The following is a 26,376-nucleotide window of genomic DNA, read 5'->3' on the forward strand; positions in this document are numbered from 1 at the left end:
GGCTGGAGTGCAGTGCCGCGATCTGGGCCCACTGCAACCTCCATCCCCCAAGTTCGAGCGATTCTCCTGCCTCAGCCTCCTGAGTAGCTGAAATTGCAAGCGTGCGCCACCACACCCAGCTGTTTTTCTATTTTTAGTAGAGACGCAGTTTAGCCATTTTGACCAGGCTGGTCTTGAACTCCTGACCTCAAGTGATCTGCCTGCTTTGGCCTTCCAAAGTGCTGGAATTACAGGCGTGAGCCACTGCATCCGGCCTGACAATCTGCTATTTTTATACTTAAAAGTTAGTTTGACCAGGCCGGGTTGGGTGGCTCACACCTGTAATCCCAGCACTTTGGGAGGCCGAGGCGGGCTGACCACCTGATGTTGAGAGTTCGAGACCAGCCTGACCAACATGGAGAAACTCTGTCTCTACTAAAAATACAAAATTAGTCGGGCGTGGTCGCGCGTGACTGTAATTACAGGACTGCCCAGTGGTCGGGACCCTGCTGGGTTCCAGCCAGTGGGAGCGGATGGGGTGGTGGGAAGGCGGGGCCTGGCGGGTGAGGGCGGGGCCTGGCAGGTGGGGCGGGGGCCTTCCGGGGGTGGAGCGGGGGCCTTCCGGGGATGGAGCGTGGGGGGCCTTCCTGGGGTGGAGCTGGGGCCTTCCTGGGGTGGAGCCAGAGGCCCTGGGCACAAGGCCCGCCGGGGCTCTGGCAGGGCGGTGGGAAGGCGGGGCCTTCTGAATGGGGACGGGGACGGCTGGAGTTGCCGGGACCGCTGGAGTTGCGGGGCTTGCCTGGGGTGGGGCGGGGCGGCCTAGGGGTGGGGACGCCTAGGGGTGGGGCCGGCGGCCCTCGGGACGGGTCCTGCCAGGGGGCAGAGAGGGCGGTGGGAAGGCGGGGCGAAGGCGGGGCGTGAGGCGTGGAGGTGTGGCCTGACTGGGGCGGGGCGGGGCGGGGCGGGGCGGGGCGGGGCGGGGCGGGGCGGGGCGGGGCGGGGCGGAACAGCCTAGAAGCAGGGCCTGGAACTGCAGGATTCACTCCCCTCCTGCGACCTAGGCAGGCGTGAGGGTGTGACGGCCGCGCATTCGCCAGACGAGAGCGATGGCTGAGAACGCCGCACCAGGTCGCCTTAGACTCACCAGGTCGCCTTAGACTTAGATGGGACGGGGAGGCCTCGCGCGAGCGCCCCATTGCCCCCACACCTGGTTGGGACTGTGGAGGAGGGCGGATGGAGTGGAGGGTTCACCGACCGCGTCGCCCTTCTGGGTGTCGCAGCTCCTTCCTCGGCAGTCCCGGGGCGTGAGAGCGCGACCGGCCGGGAGGTGGGGGACCCGGGACACGGCCGCACGTGGCCTCGCAGGGTTCTAGGATACCCTGAGTTAGCCGAGCGTGCGCGTGGGTGTCGGGGGCGCGCAGGTCTCCAGCCCGGCAGGGACGGCGGAGGCTACCAGCTGTGGGGGGCGGCGGTGGGTCCTGGAGTCCCACCGCCTGCCCTAAATTTCCACTCCGCCCCTGTCGCCCAGTGTGACCTTGGGCATGTACTGCAGCTCCCAGTGCCTCAGTTTCCTGCTCTGTGGAGGGAGAGTGACAGTGGTCCCACGTGCTGCATGTGTGAGGGTTTGGCACCCCTTTGGCCTTTGGGAAAGGCTTAGGAAACGGGCTGTTTCTTTACTCCGGTTTTACAGGAAAGGAAACTGAGGCTCAAGACGTTTTAGTAACTTCTCCAAGGTTACCCAGCCAGTAAGTGATGGGGTCCAGGCCTGACTAGCGCCCCCGCCCCAGCACATTCTAGAAGGTTCTGCCCCAGTTTAAATGGGGTGCATGCTCTGAGGCCTGTCCCAGGTTTTTCCGGCTTAGCTTCTCTGTCCCTCCTCTGGGAGTCTCCACACCCATGTCTGACTCTCTCCCCATAACCTTCTGGGGCAGCTAAGGGTCTGAGTCCCTCTGGACATGAGCCCCTGGCTCAAGCACATCAGGCAGAGATAAGGGGCTCAGGGAGCACGAGCTTCATGGGTGAATGAATGAAGGAATGAAAGACCCGGCTGTGTCTTTCAGGTCTGATCTCAGAGCTGAAGCTGGCTGTGCCCTGGGGCCACATCGCAGCCAAAGCCTGGGGCTCCCTGCAGGGCCCTCCAGTTCTCTGCCTGCACGGCTGGCTGGACAATGCCAACTCCTTCGACAGACTCATCCCTCTTCTCCCGCAAGGTGTGAGGCTGGGGCTGAAGGGAAGGCCAGGGGGAAAGTGGGCAAGAAGGTGAGGGGGGAGGTCTGCAGGGGAATGAGGAGGGCAGGGAGACGGCTGGCATAGACACCTCTTCCTACCCTCCAACCCGCTTCTCTCTGTTTCAGACTTTTATTACGTTGCCATGGATTTCGGAGGTCATGGGCTCTCGTCCCATTACAGCCCAGGTGTCCCATATTACCTCCAGACTTTCGTGAGTGAGATCCGAAGAGTTGCGGCAGGTAAGAGACAGAGTGTGTGTTTTCGGCGGTGTGTGGGGTGCTCTAGGGCACCCCCTCTTATCACTGGAGTCGGGGTAGGATCCAGGAAGCAGCGCTGGCCTGGGAGTGGGGCCTGGGCTCTGGCCCCAGGTCTGCCAGCAATTCACGGGAGATCTTGGGAAAGTTGAAGAGTTCGCTTCCTCCAGTGGGTCCTCCAGGCTAGTCTCCTGGGTGGACACCCCAGATGCTGGGAAGGGATTTCCTGAGCCCGGAGACTAGAAGCGAGATCGTGGGCTGAGCCTGTGCCCAGCCGGACCTTCTGGCTCCTTGCATTTCCAGCCTTGAAATGGAATCGATTCTCCATTCTGGGCCACAGCTTCGGTGAGTACACTGGCCAGGAGCTGACCGGGCCGGAGTACGGCTGGGAGGGAAGGATAGGAGCTGCTGCCCCACCCTTTTCCCCTGCACTTATGAGATCTGCAAAGAGAGATGAGAGGGTCAGTCAGAGGTTGACCACTGTACCCTCTGACCTCAGGCAACTGCCGCAAGGGACACAGGGATGAGGGAAATGTGGTCTTTTGAGTGGTCAGGTCTGATGAAGGGGCGATCATGGCCCAGATGCTGAGCCCCCAGCCACCCATATGGAGCCCCCCTCTCCCTCCACCACTGGTGGGAAGAAGCTTTAAGGTATGCAGCTGGGGAGGGAGTGAGGGAATGTCACCCACAGCTCTCTTGTCCCCCAGGTGGCGTCGTGGGTGGAATGGTGAGTAGATGGCTTTGTCTGGCCAACTGGGGCTCCCTTGGGTGGGGTGGGGAGGGGAGCACAAAGGAGGAAGGAGAAGGTACCTGGGACAGAAAGTGCCTCCTCCTGTCACAGTGATAGTAGTTATGCCAGGAAGTTGGTGTAAACGGTGGAGACTCCTGGTAGAGTTCATGTTTCCACACCCCCATACCCGGTCCCACAGCACCCTGGAGTCCAGCCATCACCAAGGTCTGGAGCTCAGTGCTGGGTGCAGACTTAGGGGTGGTGGGGGAAGGCACACCATAGGATAGAAGATTCTCCTCTGGCCTCTTGGTCAGCCCCCTCCCCCCAGCCTAAAAGATGTTTCGGGGAACTCCAGGGTCCCCAGGGAAAGGCGGGAGTGTCCTTTCCTTCTTCATCCTATTCATTCTCCCCTTTTGGCATCCTCACAGTTTTCCTGTACCTTCCCCGAGATGGTGGATAAACTTATCTTGCTGGACACGCCGCTCTTTCTCCTGGAATCAAATGTGAGAAGCGGGCTTTCGTGCATGCTGTCATTAGGGAGGACCTGGGCCCCAGGCAGTGCTCCCAGCCCTGTCTCCTTTGGTGGACACTAGGGAAGCAGGAGGAGGCGGCAGAGGGTGGGAAAGGGGAGTCAGGGACCCGCTCCCCAACAGATGACAGGCTTCTGCTGCTTATACCCCTAGCAGTGGTCAGGACAAGGGGTGTGGGGGACCCCTTGGAAACTCGATGTGTGGCTTGGGATCTGCAGAATGCCAGGCTGATCACGCAGTGGCAGGCAGTGGAAGAGGGCAGCAGCCATGGTGGAAGATGTTCTAGAGCACACAGCTGGGCCGGCACACTGCACTCACACCCAGTCGAATGCCTTTGCACTGTGTCCACATTGCACCACCACACATGACAGCCCTAAATGTGAACTGAAGGAACAAGGACTGACCCCTCTGACCACCACTACCCATAACCAGTACTGTCTCTGCATCTGAGTCCTGGCCTGGTTTACCTGCTGGGTGACCCTTGGCAAGTTACTTTGCCTCTCTGGGCCTTAGTTCCCGCACGTGTCAAATGAGGTTGGACTCAATGACCTGGCCAGCTCTGACATCCTGTCATTTTTCTTGCCAAGGTCTCAGCCTCTCAATTGTGACACAAGTCTCATCAGTTTCAGTTTTCTTGTCCATAGAATGACCACAGATCGGCCAGATGCGGTGGCTCACGCCTGTAATCCCAGCACTTTGGGAGGCCGAGGCTGGCGGATCACCTGACGTCAGGATTTCGAGACCAGCCTGACCAACATGGAGAAATCCCGTCTCTACTGAAAATACAAAATTAGCTGGGCGTGGTGGCACATGCCTGTCATCCCAGCTACTTGGGAGGCCGAGGCAGGAGAATCGCTCGAACCCAGGAGGCGGAGGTTGCAGTGAGCCGAGATCGCGCCATTGCACTCCAGCCTGGGCAACAAGAGAGAAACTCCGTCTCCAAAAAAAAAAAAAAAAAAAAAAGAATGACCGCAGATCCCATAAGGACAAGAATCATGTCCATCTCTGTCGTCACATCCCCAATCCTGGCACCTAGTAAGGGCTCAGTAAATGTTCCTTGCATGAGCTCAGCTAGCTCAGGGGCTATTGTAAGGATCCAATTTACAGATGGCAGACAGCAGACACTCCCTTCTTTCTGCATTTCACCCACTGAATTGACAAATGCAGTGCCCCCAGGGGCTTCCTCCTGGGCGAGTCAAGAGGGGCATTTGGTCCTCTTGTCCTCCATTCTCAGGGGTGGGTAGATGGGAGATGCCCCCCTCTGCAGCCCCAGGCAGTGGGCCTGAGGCTGTCCTCACAGAGTGAGCCACACATCGTGGGGGAGCTTGGAAGCCCCAGAACTGCGCCCTTTCTGCCACTGAGAATGATGGCATTCGTTGAACCAGATGAAACTGCAACCCCAGATGGTTCGTGGCCTCCGGACCCTAATTTCATGCCTTTGCAAAGCACTTGGCAGTTGACAGAGATTCCCCTTCCTCTCCATCATCCCACCTGATCTCTTCAACTGTCCCTGGCCGCAGGCAAGACCAGGCTGGCTGTGACTGAGGCGAAGCAAAGACTCGTTCAGAATCGTGGGGCTGACTAGCCAGGGCTGGGGCTGTGTGCCCCTTTGCCGAGAGGGGCTCAGCTGACAGCAGAGGGCAGGGCTAGGAGGGGCAGAGACCTCGTCTGCAGCCTGGATCCCTGCCCACCAGCCAACTGTGCCTCCTTAGGAAATGGAGAACTTGCTGACCTACAAGCGGAGAGCCATACAGCACGTGCTGCAGGTAGAGGCCTCCCAGAAGCCCTCGCACGCGTTCAGCCTGAAGCAGCTGCTGCAGAGGTGGGTGCCCGGTGTGGACGGGGAGCTTGTGGGGTCCAGGGGAGGACACCCCGTGAGACGTGGGGAAGCTTCTTTCTCCCTCTCACCCAACAAGCCTGTTTCTCCCTGGGGTCACGCTGAGCACCAGGCTTCCCAGGGTCTTCAGGGACGTTATCTCTTTTCCCTCTGCCCCTGCTCCAGCCATGCCCCTTACTTCCAATACCCTCCCCACACCTCTCACGCACCCGCCTCTCTCCCAAGCACATGCTGCTTCCACGCCTTCTCTCCCCTCTGGGACTCCAGCCTGGGCTCCCTTACCTGGAATTCTCCCCTGCGCTTGCTCACTGGCTTCCCCACTCCTTGGGGCCTCAGCTGGGAACCCTGCCCTGACACCCCAAGGCGAGCTGTCCCTCCCTGCCCTGCAGGTAACCACACTGTCCAATAAGAGCCTATTGATTCCTGTTTCCCGAGGCCTGTGAGCCCCGCAACCCCCACTATGGCTGATTTGGTCATCTTTGTGCCTCCTGCATCTGGCGATGGGCCTGGTAGGTCAGAGCTGCACACATACTTGTTGTCTGAAGGAGGAGAAGCCCCCCACTGCCCCACCACACGCACGCGCACACACACACACACCCACACACACACCCTGCCGCTGTAAACATGCCATTGAAACATGGGACACAAGCCAGGCGCAGTGGCTCACACCTGTAATCCCAGCACATTGGGAAGCTGAGGTGGGAAGATAGCTTGAGCCCAGGAGTTAGAGACCAGCCTGAGCGAGACAGCGAGACCCTGTATTTAAAAAAAAAAAAAAAAAAAAAAAAAATTAGCTGGTCGTGGTGGCACACGCCTGTGGTCCCAGCTACTCAGCAGCCTTAGTTGGGAGGATTGCTTAGCCCCAGGAGGTCGAGGCTGCAGACAGCCATGATCATGCCACTGCACTCCAGTCTGGGTGACAGTGAGACCCTGTTTCAAAAGGAAAACAAGGGCCGGGCACGGTGGCTCACGCCTGTAATCCTAGCTACTCAGGAGGCTGAGGCAGGAGAATCGCTTGAATGGGAGGCAGAGGTTGCCGTGAGCCGAGATAGCACCACTGCACTGCAGCCTGGGCGACAGAGCGAGACTCCATCTCGAGAAAAAAAAAAAGAAATTACATAGCTGACATAATACATAATGATTGTCAATTTAACCGTTTGTAAGTGTGCACTTCAGTGGCATTAAATACAGTCGATGGAGGTGAGGAGAGGAGGGAGACATCCCAGGCACTGGCTGCTGCACAGGGAAAAGCTCGAAGTCAGCTCGGTGCATCTGTTGAGAGGGGAATTCCTGATAGAGGCTGTGAAGATTAAAGAGGGGAGGGGCAGGATGACAAAGGTTCTCAAAAAGCAGCATCCCATCTGGAGGCCTGTGTCACTGGAGCACTTGTATTAATAGAAACTTGGCCATCTCTGCCAGTGAGGGGCTGTAGGACCTTGGGCAAGGTGCTTACCCTCTCTGAGCCTTGGTTGTCTCACGTGCAAAAAGAAAGTGCTTTCATTCGCTCAGCTGGTTTATGAGCAGCTTGGCTAGGGGAGCCAAGCCCTGGGCCTGCCTTTGAAGGGTTGTTGTCGAGACTAGGTGAGGTCATGTGTGTTGAGTGGCCTCGCACAGTGCTGTCGCTTCAGGTGCTCATGGCCTGTGCTGTTTTGTGATTGTTAAAATATGGTAGAACACTGGACACGTGAGACATTGTCATTAGAGGTGGGGACGCTCTAACTGCAGGGAGACCGCTGAGAGCTGCTGCCCAGGCCCAGGCCAAGAGATGAGGCTTGGACCAGGGCGTCAGCCGATGGTCCGGGAATGTTAACCTGTTTGTCTTTGATCATGTGGGATTTGTTCTTGAGCATGGTGTCAGGTAGTGATTCATTTTCTTTTCTTTTTTTCTTTTTTGTGTTTTAAAAGTTTGATTTTTCTTTATTATTATTATTATCATTGATACAGAGTCTCGCTCTTGTTGCAAAGGCTGGAGTGCAATGGCACCATCTCAGCTCACTGCAACGTTCGTCTCCCAGGTTCGAGCGATTCTGTCTCAGCCCCCAAGTAGCTGGGATTACAGGCACCCACGACCACACCTGGCTCATTTTTGTGTTTTTAGTGGAGATGGGGTTTCACCATGTTGTCCAGGCTGGTCTCGAACTCCTGACCTCAGGTGATCTGCCTGCCTCGACCTCCCAAAGTGCTGGGATTACAGGCATGAGCCACAGTGTTGGGTCTATTTGAATTGTAGAGACAGGGTCTCCCTCTGTCACCCAGACTGGAGTGCCATGGCTCAATCATGGCTCACGCAGCCTCAACTTCCTGGGCTGAAGTGATCTTCCCACCTCAGCCTCCCGAGTAGCTAGGACTACAGGTGTGCGCTACCACACCCAGCTAAGTTTTTTACTTTTGTAGAGACAGGGTCTTGCCATGTTGCCCAGGCTGGTCTTGAATGCCTGGGCTCAAGCTATCCTCCCGCCTCAGTTTCCCAAAGTACTGGGATTATAGGTGTGAGCCACTGCACCCAGCCATCGTAATTGTTTTTCTAGATGAACAGCTGGTTATTCCAATACCAGCTGTTGGGTGGTCCTCCCTACCCACTAAGGCTCACTCACTGGTGGTTTGTCCCTTGTGTGTGCTGACCTTCATGGTGGGAGTTTATTGCCAGATCCTAGTCAATCTGGCTTTTGGAGATGCCCCCTTCCCTGTCCTTAGGGACCATGTCTTATGTGACCTGTTCTGTAGTGGGAGCTGTGATCACCCATAATGCTGGAAGGAGGAGGCTTCCCAGGGATGGGAAGACTTCATTAGGACATAAACTAAATTGCAGAAGATACACATTCCAAGATGGGGCTGGCCCAAAATTCTTTTATTTTTATTTTTATTTTTTAAATTTCTGGCCAGGTGCAGTGGCTCACGCCTGTAATCCCAGCACTTTAGGAGGCCGAGGCAGGCAGATCACTTGAGGCCAGGAGTTAAAGACCGGCCTGGCCAACATGGTGAAACCCTGTCTCTACCAAAAAATACAAAAATTAGCCGGGAGTGGTGGCACACACCTGTAGTCCCAGCCACTCGGGAGGCTGAGGCAGGAGAATCGCTTGAACCCGGGAGGCGGAGGTTGCGGTGAGCTGAGATCACGCCATTGCACTCCAGCCTGGGCAACAAGAGCAAAAAGAAAGAAAAAAAAAAGGTTCTATAAATTCTTCTCATATTTTTATTTAACATCCACAATGTGATTTAAGATGTAATCAACATAAAGCTTGATTGCATTATTTTGCATGCTAAGTTTTCCAAATCCAGCTTCGTGTCACACCTACAGCATATCTCACTCAAGCTGGCCACATCCCCACCATCCAGACGTAAAACAGTCACAAGACAGGGCAGGCAGGGCCGCGGAGGAGGCCGGCAGGGGCCATGACGGAGTGCCCATCCTGCACTGTGGTCCCAGCAAGTTTCTTCCTCCTGGCAAGAAGCCTGTCCCAGGCTGGCAGGGGACAGCGTGAGGTGCAGCCTATGGACTGGGAAAGGGGTGTGGAAGGGCCACACCTAAGTCCTAAAATCCAGGCCCGAAAGTGGCCCAACTCACTTCTCTGACTTTAATCTCACAGCCATACCTGGTGGCAAAGGAGTATGGGAAATGGAGTCAGGCTGGGTAGCCAGGAGCCCAGGAAGAGGGGAGAACAGACTTGGAGAGGGCAGGAGTCTCTGGCCACCAGGGGCTAAAGAGCCTTCGATGAGGCGGTGATGTGGTGGGGTCCTGGGCTCAGACCCAGGGTGGGTGGCTAAGGTGCCCTCGCCAGGGCTTAGCCACCCCAACAGAGATGGGTTTCGTGCCCACCAGAGTGCCTGTGCCTTGTGACGAGAATTCACCATGTTTTTGTCTCTGCAGGCAGAGAACAGCATTGACTTCATCAGCAGGGAGCTGTGTGCGCATTCCATCAGGAAGCTGCAGGCCCATGTCCTGTTGATCAAGTGAGTCTGGACCCATCCCCTTCAGTCACCCCCAAGGAGACATGGGCACCAGGAATCTCTGGGAGGGGGCGCTGGCATGAGGCTCCAAGTTCTCTGCGTGTCGACCACATCGCTGAGGCTCAAGATCTTTGTTGGGAAGCCCCCCTGGCAGCAGGGTCATGGAAAGAGGAAGGTCAGAGGAGGGGAGGGCTCAGGCAGCAGGGGATGGGCCAGGGCTGTCCCATGCCTTTCCACAGGTGTCAGCGGGGGGCATGCCCAGGTAAGGCTCCATAACCAGTGAGCCCAATCTCACTGCAACCTCTGCCTCCTGGATTCAAACGATTCTCCTGCCTCAGCCTCCCGAGTAGCTGGGACTACAGGCGCCAGCCACCAGGCCTGGCTTATTTTTGTATTTTTAGTAGAGACAAGGTTTCGCCATGTTGGCCAGGCTGCTCTCCATCTCCTGACCTCATGATCCGCCTGCCTCGGCCTCCCAGTGTTGGGATTACAGGCGTGAGCCACCATGCGTGGCCCACCATAGACGATTTTTAAGCCATAAAAAGAAACGAAGCACTGACATGGGCTCCAGCATGGATGAGCCTTGAAAACATGGCGCTAAGTGGATGAAGTCAGACACAACCGTCTACGTGTTGTATGGCTGCATTCACGTTCAAGTCCAAATAGGACACACTGCAGAGACAAAGCCAGGTCATGGTTGCTCAGGACCAGAAGCCTGTTGGGGCCGGGGGGGGTGGGGGGTGTGTGTGTGTGAAAGCTCAGAGGTTTGCGATTTCTTTGGGGGTGATGAAAATGTAATTGTGACGACGGTCTCACAACTCAATGTATTAAAAACCACGGGATTGTAGACTTTTTTTTTTTTTTTTTTGAGATGGAGTCTGGCTCTGTCGCCCAGGCTGGAGTGTAGTGGTGCAATCTCGGCTCACTGCAAGGTCTGCCTCCCGGGTTCACGCCATTCTCCTGCCTCAGCCTCCTGAGTAGCTGGGACTACAGGCACCCGCCACCACGCCCGGCTAATTTTTGTATTTTTAGTAGAGACAGGGTTTCACCATGTTAGCCAGGATGGTCTCGATCTCCTGACCTCGTGATCCACCCGCCTCAGCCTCCCAAAGTGCTGGGATTACAGGCGTGAGCCACCGCACCCGGCCAGGATTGTAGACTTCCAACGGGAGGATTGTGAAGACGTAAATTCTCTCTCAGAGCAAGTGTGGGCTCCAGCGCCTGTTCAGATCCCAGCTCTGCTGTTCAGGGCTGACTGTGGCCAAGTCCTGAACTCCCTGTGCCCCAGCAAGGCTGTGCCTTCAGCACTCGCTTGCGCCTGGCTTGTGCCAGCTGAGCGTGAGCTAAGATTAACTGAGCCTCAAATCCAACCCAGGGTCAAGGGACCCAGCTGTGGGAGTTGGGGTAGCCCAGGCTTTGGTTTCTCCTCAGAGGCCTGAACCCAGGGCAGGATGGGGGCAGTGCTGGGAGGTGGTTCTAAGGTGAACCCCAACAACCCCAACTCCTCACTTTCCAGAGCAGTCCACGGATATTTTGATCCAAGAGAGAATTACTCTGACAAGGAGTCCCTGTCGTTCATGATAGACACGATGAAATCCACCCTCAAAGAGGTAAGGCGGGGCTGAGGCAGCTGGTGTCCAGCCACTGTCGCCCACTCTGGTCCCACCTCACCCATCTCTTCTCATGCACTGGGAAAGACCCCTGGTCTGCCCCCAGGCCCAACAAGTGACCACCAGGATCTATCAGGCCTCATGCTCCAGTGATCAGTCCCTAGAGGCCTGGCGACACATGTAGTCAGAATTTAGGAAACAGAGACCTTTGGTGGGGAGGTTCTTTATCATCCTCAAGTACCCACCCCTCCTTCTTGGGGCCAGGCACAATTAGGTGACCCAACTGCCAGAGACAGACCCACATTTTTTAAGAGACAGGGTCTCATTCTGTTGCTCAGGCTCAGTCATAGCTCACTGCAGCCTCAAACTCCTGGGCTCAAATGATCCTCCCACCTCAGCCACCTGAGTAGGTGGAACTACAGGCGCATGCCATCATGCCCAGCTAATAGTCCCACTTTTTTTTTTTTTTTTTGAGACGGAGTCTCAGTCTGTCGCTCAGGCTGGAGTGCAGTCGGAAGATCTCAGCTTACTGTAACCTCCACCTCCCGGGTTCAAGCGACTCTCGTGCCTCAGCCTCCTGAGTAGCTGGGATTACAGGCACCTGCCACCATGCCCAGCTAATTTTTATATTTTTAAGAGATGGGGGTTCACCATGTTGGCCAGGCTGGTCTCAAACTTCTGACCTCAGGCGATCCGCCCACCTTGGCCTCCCGAAGTGCTGGTTTTGCAGATGGGAGCCACCATGCCCGGCCTAGTCTCACTTTATAGGCTCCCAAACCACAGCAGAACACCTGGCTGCCTCATCCCTCTGCACCCATCACGCCAGTGGGCATGCTGGCTGTAGGTGGGGATGGCCTTTGCCCGGGTTCCTGGGAGCACCTGGTGTTTTATGGTCACCTACCCACTTATACCTGACCCTGGGGCCTCTGCAGGTTTCTTGGCGTTGTCACCACAAAGGGAAGAAGCCCACCTGTGGCTGGCTAGCTGGCCGCCAGGTCAGAGCCAAGGCAGGCAGGGCCTTCCTGTCTGGCTTCTTGAAGGCAGACACAAGTCTGCAGGCTGCTCACGTCATCTCATTATCTTTTCTCACGGGGACTACTTCGGATACAATCACAGCAACCCTGGCCTCGGCCCTGCCCTGTCCCTGCCATGCAGCTTCACAACTCAGCTGGCCTAGACCCCTGAGAGGCCTCCAAGTCCCTAGGGTTGGACACCTCCTGGGGTGCTATGGACTGTCGGGGCTCCAAGGAGCCGAGTGTGGGGGAAACTCACTGTGGGAGGCGCTCCTGACCTGCAGGGAGCTGGAAGGCTGTGGGAGGGCCCTGACCCCAGGGCCCATGGAGCTCCCTAGGCTCCTCTGGCCACACCTCACTACCCACCCCCTCCCCTCTCCAGCGGTTCCAGTTTGTGAAAGTCCCAGGCAATCACTGTGTCCACATGAGCGAACCCCAGCACGTGGCCAGTATCATCAGCTCCTTCTTACAGTGCACACACACGCTTCCAGGCCAGCTGTAGCTCTGGGCCTGGAACTATGAAGACCTAGTGCTCCCAGACTCAACACTGGGACTCTGAGTTCCTGAGCCCCACAACAAGGCCAGGGATGGTGGGGACAGGCCTCACTAGTCTTGAGGCCCAGCCTAGGATGGTAGTCAGGGGAAGGAGTGAGATTCCAACTTCAACATCTGTGACCTCAAGGGGGAGACAGAGTCTGGGTTCCAGGGCTGCTTTCTCCTGGCTAATAATCTCCAGCCAGCTGGAGGAAGGAAGGGCGGGCTGGGCCCACCTAGCCTTTCCCTGCTGCCCAACTGGATGGAAAATAAAAGGTTCTTGTAGTCTCACTGCTTTTGAGGCTTTTTCGTTGCCAGCAAGGGCTTTTGCATTGAGGGAAAAGGAAGCACAGAACGGATTCATCCAGGGTCCTGGAGAGGAGGGTGTGGAGGCAAGAAGCAGGAAGGACAAGTCCTCCAGTCGGCACGCCTGGGTCCCCAGGACTGCTGAAGCACAAGACCCGAGGGGTGGCCTGGTCCTTCACTCCAGGCCTGTGTGGACTCTGATGGGGCTGTTCGACACGGTGGCCTTCAACCTGGGGCCCGTTGGCCAGAGCTCGGCCTCTCAGAGACCGCTGCAGGCCCTGCCTCGCCTCCTCCTGGCCCTGCACCTCCAGCCATTCACTGCGGCTCTCAGGCTCAGTAGGGTCGGAATTTGCGCTGGGCCCGCAGCAGCTCGATCCTCTGCTTGTCCTCCTCGAACTTCTTGCGCAGCTGCGCTAGATCTGGGGGTGAGAGGAGGCGCGGGGCAGGGTCAGACAGCGCGCCCGGGGAAGCAGGCTTGCTCATGCTCCACCCCTCCTCCCAGTTACTGTGGGGGTGGGGCTATGTCTCCCCCACCAGCCCATCCCCCTCCCAGCTCTGCTGTGGGGGCAGGGTCTGGATCTTGTCAGGAAACAGAACCCACGGCAGGCCGAGTCCAAGGGCAAGGCCAAAGCGGGAGATGCTGGCACCCCCAGCCTGGAGATGAAGCCCTGGCGACAAAGCAAAGGTACCCGCCCCCGCCCCCACCCCCATCCCTGCACAAGGGGGAAGGAAGGAGTCTTGACCGCTCGGCCTGGAGAACCCTGAGAATCGATAAAGGGACCCCAGCCCTGGTGCTGGTGAATGCAGATGGCAACTCTGGTCACCGGGTGGCCTAGGTCAGTGGGAGGCTGATGGCACTGAGGGGGAAGCTGAGGGTCTAGAGCGAGCACGAGCGGGAGCCAGGAGGGCCAGCCAGGCAGGGAAAGCACCAGTGACTGGGCGGGCGGCTCAGGGCCTGCCGCAGAGCCCGTCCCTGTGCCCTAGCCAGGGCCAGGAGAACCCTCCCCTGGGCCCACAGGGAAGCTGTTCTGTAGACAGGGACACCAGGCAGTGGGGCAGGAGGCTCAGCCGCAGCACCAGGAGTGGGCCACAGGCGATTGGGCCCACAGGCATGGGAGGGTCCTGTGCGGGGCCACCGGAGACAGACACACACACACACACACACACACACACCCACCACCACCAACCCAACACACATACTCTGCAGCACCTTCTCTGCACCCACAGTGGGTTCAGAAGCCCCCTCTGCACTTGAACTCCTCGTTAGCTGGAGGCTGATGAGCGCCAGCACTAAGTGCACAGGGACCCAGAGGTGGGCACTGATGACCTAGGGTCCCCACTCACTGAGCAAATGCATCTGCCCGTGGGGGGTGATGGGGAACCGCCACACAGGGTGCTGCCAGGCTGGGCCTCTTTCCACAGAGTCTGGTGCGAGCCCTGTGCTGAGGGACGCCCTCCCTCCTCGACCACCAAGTCCAGCGCCCGCCCTCAGGAGCACTGGCCACAGGCCTCATCCATGGCTGGGGCCAAGGCCGAGGGGTCTGAGGATGGACTGGGGGTGGCTTACGCTCCATCTTGCTCTCTCGATGCTGCCAGGCGTAGAAGTTGAGCAGCTCTTTTCGGCTGCGCTTCCGTCTCTCCCTCTCCAGCACCCGCAAGCTGGCTGCCTCAGTCCGGGGGAGCACAGGCCGCCGGCCCCGGCGGGTCACCTTCACCCAGCCCTCCTCGTCAGGGACCCCCTCCTCCTCCTTGGCCTTAGCTTCTTCCTACAAGGAAGGTGATCCCATCGTCCGGTGGGCGCCTGGGACCTCCTGCAGCCTCCAGCAGCGCGCCCTCCACGCCCTCCTCCCAAAGTCAGAACTGCCCTGAGCCCCCGCAGGGGAGGGCTGCTCCCCTCCTCCCAGCACAGTGTTGGGGCTAAGGATGGTGGGGAGGGCACGGACCTGCCGGCGCTGCCTCCTTCTCCACTGTAGACCATGTGGAGACTACATGTGTCACCCAGCCAGGCAGCCCAGGATCCAGCAGGGAAACAGGGAGCCTGGCCTCTACAGAGTGGCCAAGGACAGGCCACCAGCGCCCTCCCTCTGGGGCGCCACCTTCCCACAGCCACACGGGCGATGCGGTGCTCGGCCGACCCCGCGGGGCCTCTACCTCAGCGATCTTCTGGTCATATGCCTCCATGAACGTGTCCACTTCCACCCTCAGGGCCTCAGGGTCGGGCACGGAGTCTGTGTAGTCACTGATCCACTCTGAGGAAAAGGGAGCCAGGGAAACAGGGCTTCCTCAGGCCTGGCATTTGGGCCCCACCCCAGGGCCTGCCAGGCAAATTGGGACCTTTTCCCACAGGGCCCCGGGCACAGGCGCTAAGGAGATCCCAGGGGCTGCAAGCTGGGCCCTCGCTCTGCCTGCCCAGTATGCCTGTGCCACTCTGTGCCAGGGGCTCAGGCTAACAACTCCCTGGGGACCCAGACACAGCCCCATGGTCCTCCTGCCCAGGCCTCCACACGCTGCTCTCAGGGAGCATGGACTTGGCTTGTGACATTCACACACTGTCCCCATAGAGTGTCCTGCCAACCCGGAGCCCAGAAAGGAGGCGCCAGACCCCTCCCGCAGTACTAACTGTGAATGCCACTCTTCACAGGGTGGCTGTCTGTGGACACCAGCAGGGGGCCCTTCAGGGCCAAGGCCGCTGACACCCCACTTGGCTTCTGGAACACCACGTAGGCTACCTGGAAACCCTGAAGAGAGAGAGATGTCAGAGGTTGGGGGCTCCTTCCCACGTCTGGCACAAGGTCTCCAGGCCTGCCCTCAGCCTAGGTGGTAGCTACACCAGGGGAGACGGTGCTAGGCTATTCCTGAGCCATGAAGAGAACCACAGGCCATCCCATCATCCAGGTCAGAGGCAGCCACACTTCCAGTAATCCTGCTTCTGCGGGAAGTGACGGCTGTTCCCAACTCCTCCCCAGGAAGAGGGGATACACAGGCTTCTTTTCTTCCAGTCACGGGAGGGATGCGATGAAACGCAGGGGTCGCCCTGGGCCAGGGCAGGTTTTTGGAAGCCAGGTCTGGGCGCACACACCATGCCAGATGCCACCGTGTGGGGAGGAGGTGTGGGCTCCAGGGCCACTGGGAAAGCTGCGAAGAACAGTGCTCCTGGAGACCCGGCCCCCAAGCCTGGGGAAGGAGCTCCCTCAGTGGGGAAGCAGGAGGGGAGCCGGGGAAGGCCCTGCAGGCGGCCAGCAGAGATGGTCCCTGAGCTTTAACACGGGACGGAAAAAGCCAGGCAGGAAGTGCAAGGATGTGGCAAATCTGGGAAGGAATCGCAGGCTTTGTCACCCGGACAGTCTCCTACACCACACACGGTGAGGATGGGCTCAGGACCAGAGAATGCTCTGACGTCCCACTGCCAGCTCCCCCAACACACTGGGGACAGTGCCCCACCCCCCTCACTCTAGTGGAACCCCGGGCTTGGCGGCTCACCGGAACTGGCTTGGGATGAAAAAACTTCGACCTTGACTCCTTTGGGCTCTCAGCCAGGTCCGGCTTCTCCTGCAACTCTACAGACTGGACGAGGCCACAGGTGGACAGGAGGCGGGACAGGCTCTCCTGCCGCAGGGAGAGGGAAGCCAAGTGTGAGCATCCGCAGGGCCATCCCAAAGCCTCCCTGCACCATGGGTGGCGCTGCCAGGGGTCCAGCGCCGCTGAAGGACTCAGAGCCACAGCCACATCTGCCCAAGCCGGGAGACTGTGGGCACCATGGCCTCCGACCTGTTCCCCAGGGACAATATGGAGGTCGATATTCCTGCTCTTTTTTTTTTTTTTTTTTTTTTGAGTTGGAGTATTGCTCTGTAGCCCTGGCTGGAGTCCTGCAACCTCCACCTTCGGGTTGCTAGTGATTCTCATGCCTCCGTCTCCCGAGCAGCTGGGATTACAAGCGCCCACCACCACCACACCCGGCTAATTTTTGTATTTTGAGTAGAGACAGGGTTCTGCCACGTTGGCCAAGCTGGTCTTGAACTCCTGACCTCAGGTGATCCGCCCGCCTCGGCCTCCCAAAATGCTGGGATTACAGGCGTGAGCCACTGTGCCCGGCATATTCCTGCTCTCTCATTGGAGACAGGTGGGGACATTCTTGCTGTTATTCTGATTTCCTATGACAAGTTTTACTACCTGAATCAGCAGTAGTGACCCTATGCTATGACAGTTGGGATGGTGGTTGTCTGTGGTGGAGGCAGCGGGGGTGCTGCTGTGTCTCCACCTGGGCGCTGACTACACAGCTATGTTCTGTCTCTGGGATGCAGTGAGCTGGACATCTGCCACTGGGGCCCTTCCCGGCACACATGCTGCACTTCAAAAAAGGTCAGAACTCACACCCCCTCTTCTACATGCTTCTTTTTTTCTCTAAGTTTAGAGGAATCTTTTACAAATGAGGGTTTCTTTTTTGAAAACAAATCCAGCAATTCCCTTGGCCAGGGGCGGTGGCTCACGCATGTAATCCCAGCACGTTGGGAGGCTGAAGGGGGCGGATTACTTCAGGTCAGGAGTTCGAGACCAGCCTGGCCAACATGGTGAAACCTTGTCTATACTAACAATACAAAAATGAGCCGGGCATGGTGGTGGGCGCCTGTAATTCCAGCTACTTGGGAGGCTGCGGCAGGAGAATCACTTGAACCCGGGAAGCGGAGGTTGCAGTGAGTCATGAACGCTGCGCTCCAGCCTGAGCAACAGAGGGAGACTCTGTCTCAAAATAAATAAATAAATAAATAAATAAATAAAATAAATCCAGCAATTCCCTTAGCTTAGTTTTTGTTAAAAAAAAAAAAAATAACAGTTGTGTTTGGATAGAATTAGAGGCACTTTTTATTTTCTTATACTTTCCTACTTTTAAATTATGGACATGTACAATCTGGAAGAAAACACGTAATTCAGACAACTTTGGGTAATATGTAAAAATACCTTGGGCTACTTAGGATTGTACTTTTTTCTCTTTTTTTTGAGTCAGAGTCTCACTCTGTTGCCCAGGCTGGAGTGCAGCGGCGCGATCTTGGCTCACTGCAACCTACACCTCCCGGGTTCAAGGGATTCTCATGCCTCAGCTTCCCGAGTAGCCAGGACTACCCACACATGCCATCATGCCTGGCTCATTTTTTATTTTTTAGTAGAGACGGGATTTCACCATGTTGGCCAGGCTGGTCTGGAACTCCTCCCTTCAGGTGATCCGCCCGCCTCAGCCTCCCAAAGTGCTGGGATTACAGGCATGAGCCACCGTGCCTGGCAGGATTATACTTTTTAAAAAGCCAGTTTCCTGACTGGAGATCACGGTAGCCCTCCTGACACTCTCCTCTGGGGCTCCCATTAGCTGTGTCCGTCTCACCACCAAGGACTTGGTGGAGGCCATGGGAGCCCCCACCTTGAGCCCACAGGTCTCCTCCCAGACACTAGCTCACCTCTGTGCAGTACGGGGGCACATTGAGGACAAAAAGAGTCCTCTTCTGAGGCCAGGTGGACTTGGTGCCTTGTCGAACGCCGTGTGCTCTCACATATAGGTAGTGAGAAGCCTGTTGCTTTTCAGAGAACTTGATTGGAATAGCTGGAAAGGAAATGGGAGAGGAGGGATGGCCAGGCTACCCTGAGCTGAGGCCAGCGAGACACTCACACAACTTCCTTTCTCCACATCCCTGTCTAGTCCTATCTGTTCATCGATCCATCCATCCCTTCACCAACCCCCCTTACCCTACTCTTTGGCAAAGCCTGTGCGGGCTCTAAGAGTCTGCCCAGGAGGGCCTCCCAAGGCGGTGCAGGGAGAGAGAAGATAAATGGGCAATGATTACAGATGGGGGCGCAATGAGAGGGAAGCTCGAACCCTGCGGCTCTTGGAGTCAACACCAAAATCCTAACCATGGCTGGAAGCCCCGTGAGACCCTGCCTGTCACTGTGACCTCTTCTCGTACCATCTTCCCCCACCACCTTGGATTCTCTGTTCCCCCGGGTACACCAGGGCCTCACACATGCTGGCCTCTCTACCTGGCGTGTCACCCTCTTCCCTCCCGCTAACCTCAGGTTTAGCTCAAACCTCGCTTCCTCAGGAGAGCCTTAGCATCACCCCCAGCCCCTCCTGCCAGGTCAGATCCCACTGCCTGTGCCTTCACAGCCTCTCTTAACAGTCTGGAGGCTATATTGATGAGATTCTTTGGTTAATCGCTGGCACACCCATGACTGTAATCCTCATAAAGCTAGGAACTGCTGCTATTTTTCTCACACCTCCGTCACAGTACCGGTTGGCATAGAGCTGCGGTCCCTGAACTCAGGAAGCTCAGTTGCAATAACGGAGAAGGCAATTAACAAGTAAGCATACAGCAAACTTGTATCAATCGTGAAGGAAACATTACAGGGTGATGGGGTGGCAGAGGTCTTCTTTCCATAGGCCATCACGGATGGCCTCTTTGAGGAAGCAACATTAAAGCTCAGACCAGAACGCCACTGTGCAACAAACTGGCACAGTACGTGCAAAAACCCAGAGCGGGAAAAAGCATGTTCCCTCAGAGGAACAGAAAGAGCTTTAGGTCGGCACCAGCCAGACCACCTGGCCCACACAGGTTAAGAAGTCTGGTTTTTGTTTTAGAAGCTACCTGATAAAGCCACTGGAGGGAATGCAGTGGGTGTGGGGCCTATCGTGGGCGTGTCAGACATGATCTAATCTAAATGTCCTTAAAAAGAACATTCTGGCACGTGGGTGGAGAACAGAAACAAGGGCAAGAGGAGAAGGAGGGCAACCGAGTAGGTGGGCCTACAGCAGCCCAGGTAAGAGCTGATGGGGGCTGGACTAGGAGCAGGGGCGATGAGAAGGGGATGAGCTCACCTGGACGAGCGGGTGTGGACGGAAATGGGTTTGCCCTGGGTGAGAGTGTGGACAGAGGCGGGCTCACCCAAGGGAAGCGTGGGCCAAGCTGGGCTCGCCCCGGGAGAGTGAGCAGGCAGAAGGGCGCCGCGTGGGTCCTCGGGACCCCGGAGCCTCAAGACCTGCGGAGCCTGGGGCCACGGGCCACCGGGGCTCACACCCAGCCGTGCGGCCGCTCCTGGGGACCCCCGGCCGTCGCCAACCCCCAAACACCTCCCGGCGATGCCTGACCGCTCCCGGTCTCGCGTCCCGGAGCCCCTCACCTGCGTAGCCCAGTGGGCTGGGGATACCGTCCTCCGGGTCCCGCGCCGCGCGCTTCCTCCTGCGCGCCACCATCTTGCCACCCGGGAGCGCGGGGGCCGCCGGGAGTTGCGGTTCGGCGCCAGCACGAGCGCGTTTTCGTGGCGCCTGCCCCGCCCCCTCGCTCCAAGCCCGCCTCCCCGGCCCCGCCCGCCAGGGCCCAACCTTCATCCGTTCAGAGATAAATCAGCGCGCGAAGGTGGGAGCGAATGTCAGAGTTGACCCCGGCCAGTCACGAGTGCGAACGCAGCTTTCCACTCATGCATTCACACGTTGAATAGGCAGTGTGAGAGAAATCCAGGATGGCTGCTAGGTTTTCAGTCTGAGCAACTAAGAGGATGGTGTTGTCATTGACTGACATGGGAAGACTGCAGGAGAGGGGCCTGCTTGGGGGTGAAAATGGAGTAGATCAGTTCTCTGTGAGCTGTGGTGAGATGCCCATTAGGCCACTCAGGGGAGATGTCAGGTGGGCACTTAGATATGAGACTGAACAGACTGAACATCAGAGATGTCAGGCCTGGAGCAATACACACGGGACTGGCCATGGATAGGTTATTGACAGTTACGAGAGGAGCCGGGTGCGGTGATTCATGCCTGTAATCCCAGCAATTTGGGAGGCCGAGGGGGGCGGATCACTTGAGGTCAGGAGTTCCAGACCAGCCTGGCCAACATGGTGAAACCCCGTGTCTACTAGGTACAAAAATTAGCCGGGCGTGGTAGCGCATGCCTGTAATTCCAGCTACTCGGGAGGCTGAGGCAGGAGAATCGCTTGAACCCAGGAGGCGGAGATTGCAGTTAGCCAAGATCGCCCCACTGCAATCCAGCCTGGGCAACAGAGCGAGACTCTGTCTCAAAAAAAAAAGAAAGAGAAAAAAAAAGAAAGTTATGAGAGGGTGTGATCGCCAAGGGAGCAAGTGTAGATAGGGGAGAAATGAAGTCCAAGGACTCCACTTTTCTGGACTCCAAAGGGCCTCTCAGACAGTGTACCCGCCAGCCCTTGATGTGTCTACTATTTCTCTTTTCCCAGTGTACAGTTGCTTCTTGGAAATGCTGTCGGCCCCTTTGGGGAAAGATTAGGAGACTACTACTGCAAATATTTGTGGTCTGGAGGGGACCCAGCCTCCCTTTCAGTCAGTGACCTCTGGTTCTGAGGCCTAGCTTAGGCCTGGAAACTGGATGAGGGGTTGGGATTTTCCATCAGCAGCTGCCATTACTGTCCTGTTCGCTCGTTTTTTGTTTTTGGTCTTTCTTTGCTTAGTGCAGTCAAGCAGTGTTGGGGCTTCCGTGGCCCCTGGGAATACCGTGGTCTACTAGCACTCACCAGAGACTCCTGTGCGCCCAGGATCCCTGGCAGCCACTCTGGCCTTGCTCCTGTTCTGACAGTCACATCAACCGAACCTCTGCTCTCTGGAATCCTATCTCCTGCTGACCTTTCCGAGCCCGGCTCCAGTCCTATTTGCCCTCTTCTACCCTGGCCTCAGAGGACGGCCATGCCGATTGCCCAGTGATGCCTAGACCCCCCACTAGTCAAAGCAGTCTCTGGTGAACCCTCCAGAAATACGGTCATCTGGCTTCTCAGATGTTGCATAATAAATCTGTGCCTGCACATCCCCCTCCCCGAGGCCTTTGGCTCCTTCTCAGTGCCCTGCCACCATCGTTCTGTTATCTCCCTCTCATGTATTGCTTCCACGCTTCAAGGAGCCATCTTGGTGGATATCAGGACTGGCCACACAACATCACATTTTTTTTTTTTTTTTTTTTGAGATGGAGTCTCGCTGTGTCGCCAGGCTGGAGTGCGGTGGCGCGATCTCCGCTCACTGCAACCTCCGCCTCCTGGGTTCAAGCAATTCTCCTGCATCAGCCTCCTGAGTAGCTGGGATTACAGGTGTGCACCACCATGACCAGCTAAATTTCTTATTTTTGATAGACACAGAGCTTCGCCATATTGGCCAGGATAGTCTCGATCTCTTGGCCTTGTGATCCGCCCACCTCGGCTTCCCAAAGTGCTGGGATTACAGGCATAAGCCTTTTTTTTTTTTTTTTTTTTTTTTGAGACGGAGTCTCACTCTGCTGACACCCAGGCTGGAGTGCAGTGCTGCCATCTCAGCTTACTGCAACCTCCACCTCCCGGGTTCAAGCAATTCTCCTGCCTCAGCCTCCCAAGTAGCTGGGATTACAGGCATGCGCCACCACACCCAGCTAATTTTTTGTATTTTTAGTAGAGACAGGGTTTACCATGTTGGCCAGGCTGGTCTTGATCTCCTGACCTCAGATGATCTGCCCACCTCGGCCTCCCAAAGTGCTGAGATTACAGGTGTGAGCCACTGCACCCAGCCTAGAATTCAAGACTCTTGAGCCCATCTATCCAGACGTTCCCTGCCCTAGGTGACAGTGTCCGCTCCTTCACTTCTGTGCTCCTTGACTGGAGCACAGCACTTAGCACAGCCGTTCATCTGCCCTGATTCAAACTCCACAGTTCTCATCAGGTTCTAGGCGTTTATCAGCACAACGTGACCTGTCTTTAAACACGTCTCTGGAAGCCCCTCCTGATTTTCACCTTGGGCTATAAGTTGATAAATGGCTGTCCTGAGGACTGTTGTTTTCTTCCTTCAGCCCATTGATGCCACTCGATCAATTAACTCCACTTTCTTTATAATTACCACTGCCCATGTATTTCATGGGTCAGGAATTTGGGCAATGCTCTGCTAGGAGATTTTGTTTCTCCCTGTGGCACTGACTGAGGGCATTTGATGGTATTCAGGTGGCATATGGGCTGCACTAAAGGTTCCAGGTCACTTCGCTCACATCGCAGCATCTCAGCAGATGAGTCCGGCATCTCAGCAGGGATGGCTGGTGATAGAGTTTGAGTATTTGTCTCCGCCCAAATCGCATGTTAAATTGTAATCCCCAATGCTAGAGGTGGGGCCTGGTGGGAAGTGTTTGGATCATGGGGGCCTCATGGCTTGGCGCCGTCTTTGCGTCTTTGCGATCGCGAGTTCTCGCGAGATCTGTTTATTTAAAAATGGGTGGCTGCTTCACCCCCCACTTTGTTGGTCAGGCTTTCACCATGTGAAGTGACCCCTCACACTTCGCCTTCCACCATGAGTCAAAGCTCCCTGAGGCCTCCCCAGAAGCAGATGCAGCCATGCTTCCCGTACAGCCTGCAGAACCAATTCAACGTCTTGGCTTTATAAATTCCCCAGTCTCAGGTATTTCTTCATAGCAGTGCAAGAATGGCCGCATATGGCTGGGTTCAAGTGGGACTTGTCAACTAGAGCACCCACCCGTGGATTTCCTAGCATGTGGTCTCAGTAGTCAACTTTTTTTTTTTTTTTTCCTGCTTGCTGGGAGGAGGAGGAGGGAGAAGCGACGGGCTTCATTAGGAACGGTGAGTTTGTGACTCTGCCGCTAAGTGGCAGCTCCAGCTCACCCCCCCAGCTCCCTCCCACAGGCCACGGCTGGGCATGGAGAACTGGTGACTTCAGAGGCCCGGAGAGAAGAGACAGGGGAGAGCGAGGGGCCGCCGTGCCTGAGGTCTGGGGGTGACAGCAGAGGATGGCCAAGGAGTGCAGGGCCAGGTTGCCCTGCCCTGTCTAAGAGAGTCTTACCGAATATAGAGGTTGAATTGTGCTCCCCAAGAGACATGTTGAAGTATTTTTTTTTTGAGATGAAGTCTCACACTGTCTCCCGGGCTGGTGTGCAGTGGGCGATCTCGGCTTGCTGCAGCCTCCACCTCCCGGGTTCAAGTGATTCTCCTGCCTCAGCCTCCCGAGTAGCTGGGACTACAGGCATGCGCCACCACGCCTGGCTTTTTTTTTTTTTTTTTTTTTTGAGATGGAGTCTTGCTCTGTTGCCCAGGCTGAAGTGCAGTGGCGCGATCTCGGCTCACTGAGAGCTCCGCCTCCCGGGTTCACGCCATTCTCCTGCCTCAGCCTCCTGAGTAGCTGGGACTACAGGCACCTGCCACCACGCCTGGCTAATTTTTTGTATTTTTAGTAGAGACGGGGTTTCACCATGTTAGCCAGGATAATCTCGATCTCCTGACCTCGTGATCCACCTGCCTCGGCCTCCCAAAGTGCTGGAATTACAGGCGTGAGCCACCGCGCCCGGCCTAATTTTTGTATTTTTAGTAGAGACGGGGGTTTCACGTGTTAGCCAGGATGGTCTCGATCTCCTGACCTCGTGATCTGCCCGCCTCAGCCTCCCAAAGTGCTAGGATTACAGGCGTGAGCCACCGCGCCCGGCCATGTTCAAGTATTAACCTCTCCCTTCCCCCACCACTCTTCCATTCCTGTGAATGGGACCTGAATATGGAAACAGGGTCTTTGCAAATGTAATCAGGTCCTTTCAACTCAAGATAAAATCATCTTGGATTTAGGGTGGGCTCTTTGTCCAATGGCTGGTGTCCTTATAAGATGCCTAGGAGACACACACAGGAAAGAGGGCCATAGGAAGATGGAGGCAGAGATGGCAGTGGTGAGGCTATAAGCCAAGGGATGCCTGTGGCCACTGGACGCCGGAGGAAATGAGGGAGGATTCTTCCCTAGAACCTTCAGAGGGAGCACAGCCCTGCCGACACCTTGGTGTTGGACTTCTCGTCTCCAGAACTGGGAGGAAATCAATTTCTGTTGTCTTAAGCCACCCAGTTTATATTATTTTGTTACAGCAACCTGGGAAAAGGAATACACTGAATAAGAACCCAAGTGAGCTTATTAGAAAGAATATTGAGGCCTGGCGCAGTGGCTCACACCTGTAATCTCAGCACTTTGGGAGGCTGAGGCGGGTGGATCGTTTCAGTCCAGGAGTTTGAGACCAGACTGGGCAACATGATGAAACCCCGTCTCTACCAAAAATACAAAAATTGGCTGAGTGTGGTGACACACACCTGTAATCCCAGCTACTTGGGAGGCTGAGGCAAGAGAATCCCTTGAACCCGGGAGGTGGAGGTGGCAGTGGGCCGAGATTAAGCCATTGCACTCCAGCCTGGGCGACAGAGCAAGACTCTGTCTCAAAAAAAGAAAGAATGTTAAACCTCCTCAAGAGGAGGTAAGCGATTTTAAACACTCTGAAGCCACGCAGGGGTAACCCTTTTACAAGCCAAGAGGAGGAGAAGGAAAAATTGAAGTCACTTTTTTTTTTTTTTGAGATGGAGTCTCACTCTGTCACCCAGGCTGGAGTGCAATGGTGCGATCTCGGCTCACTGCAAGCTCCGCCTCCCGGGTTCACACCATTCTCCTGCCTCAGCCTCCTGAGTAGCTGGGACTACAGGCCTCCGCCACCACGCCCGGCTACTTTTTGTATTTTTAGTAGAGACAGGGTTTCACCATGTTGGCCATGATGGTCTCGATCTCTTGACTTCGTGATCCGCCCGCCTTGGCCTCCCAAAGTGCTGGTATTACAGGCATAAGCCACTGTGCCCAGCCTCAATTTTTCTTTTTTAATGGTTAAAAAATACCTTCAAATGTACACACAGTAAAATTCACTTCTTTTGGTATATAGTTCAAATGCATAGAGTCCTATCACCATGACCACAGTCAAGATAGGGAACATCCCATCACTCCCAGAACTCCTGTGCTGCCCCTGGCAACCACTGCTCTGTTCTCCTGTTGCTTTTCCAGCGAGTCCTGAAAGTGGAATCGTGCGAGTCCAGGTTCTTTCGCTGAGCATCGTGATTTGAGGTTCACCCACATTGTTGTATGGTTCCTTTTCATTGCTGAGAAGTATTCCACTGTCTGGATGGACTGTGGTCTATTTATCTATTCACCAAGTAAAGGATGTGGGCGATTTCCAGGTTTCGACGATTATGAATAAGCTGCTGTAACATTCACGCACAGGTGTTTGTGTGGATGGAAGTTTTCACTTCTCTTGGGTGAATACCTGGGAGTGGGGTTTCTGGGTCCCGATCGGGTTTCTAGTGGTCTGTAAGTCAGACTTGCTAAGATGTTTCGTTGGGGAGACGCACACAGGCAAGGTCAGCTCTCAGGGTCCTTTCTGCAATGCGGGGATATCGAGGTCACCTGACAGAGGGGCAAATGCCAGCTGGTCGCCCAACCTGCTCTTGTCCGTTCCTTTTTCCTCAGAAGCTAATAGAGGAAAGTAAACCTGTTGTTTCCCTCTCATTTCCTTTTATTTTCATTAATATTAGGAAATGCCAAGATTAGTGAAAGAATGAAAAGATGAGTCAAGGCCAGGCATGGTGGCTCACACC

General features: G+C 56.1%; 3 protein-coding genes and 1 long non-coding RNA gene across 8 annotated transcripts in view; 2 read left to right on the plus strand and 2 right to left on the minus strand.

The window, feature by feature from the left end:
• The first annotated feature begins 979 nt into the window (after positions 1 to 979).
• On the plus strand, positions 980 to 12,645 carry LOC100976361 (serine hydrolase-like protein). 3 transcript variants are annotated; one of them, XR_004668617.3, is made up of 10 exons: positions 980 to 1,107; positions 2,040 to 2,189; positions 2,334 to 2,447; positions 2,766 to 2,807; positions 3,170 to 3,189; positions 3,621 to 3,695; positions 5,435 to 5,544; positions 9,428 to 9,510; positions 11,024 to 11,117; positions 12,513 to 12,645. XR_004668617.3 is itself a non-coding variant. In XM_063603345.1 (9 exons), exons 1-8 carry the CDS (start codon positions 1,086 to 1,088, stop codon positions 9,504 to 9,506), a joined length of 612 nt encoding a protein of 203 aa, XP_063459415.1. In that variant the 5' UTR covers positions 980 to 1,085; the 3' UTR covers positions 9,507 to 9,510; positions 11,024 to 11,331. The 3 variants fall into 3 exon arrangements, 2 of the variants coding, with proteins under 2 accessions (XP_063459415.1, XP_063459416.1); XM_063603345.1 differs by lacking the exon at positions 12,513 to 12,645 and having other exon boundaries at positions 11,024 to 11,331; XM_063603346.1 differs by lacking the exons at positions 2,766 to 2,807; positions 12,513 to 12,645 and having other exon boundaries at positions 11,024 to 11,331.
• LOC134730123 (uncharacterized) lies at positions 2,319 to 5,413 on the minus strand. The gene is made up of 2 exons (XR_010111801.1): positions 3,632 to 5,413; positions 2,319 to 2,903 (listed from the first exon to the last, which is right to left on the minus strand). It is a non-coding gene; the product is annotated as an uncharacterized LOC134730123 (long non-coding RNA).
• On the minus strand, positions 11,325 to 20,297 carry LOC100986453 (ribosomal RNA-processing protein 7 homolog A). The gene is made up of 7 exons (XM_034948868.4): positions 20,132 to 20,297; positions 18,418 to 18,560; positions 16,451 to 16,576; positions 15,591 to 15,708; positions 15,122 to 15,219; positions 14,538 to 14,736; positions 11,325 to 13,389 (listed from the first exon to the last, which is right to left on the minus strand). The coding sequence occupies exons 1-7, from the start codon at positions 20,202 to 20,204 to the stop codon at positions 13,304 to 13,306; spliced, it is 843 nt and encodes a 280-aa protein (XP_034804759.2). The 5' UTR covers positions 20,205 to 20,297; the 3' UTR covers positions 11,325 to 13,303.
• SERHL2 (serine hydrolase like 2) overlaps positions 19,693 to 26,376 on the plus strand; it is a 55,792-nt gene continuing 49,108 nt past the window's right edge. For all 3 annotated transcript variants that reach the window (XM_034948871.3, XM_034948872.3, XM_055105403.2), the window contains exon 1: positions 19,693 to 19,771. The gene's annotated coding sequence lies outside the window, so the exon portion shown is untranslated. The remainder of the gene's footprint in view (positions 19,772 to 26,376) is intronic.

The sequence above is a fragment of the Pan paniscus genome, chromosome 23 (assembly GCF_029289425.2).
Source record: "Pan paniscus chromosome 23, NHGRI_mPanPan1-v2.0_pri, whole genome shotgun sequence".
Classification (NCBI taxonomy): domain Eukaryota; kingdom Metazoa; phylum Chordata; class Mammalia; order Primates; family Hominidae; genus Pan; species Pan paniscus.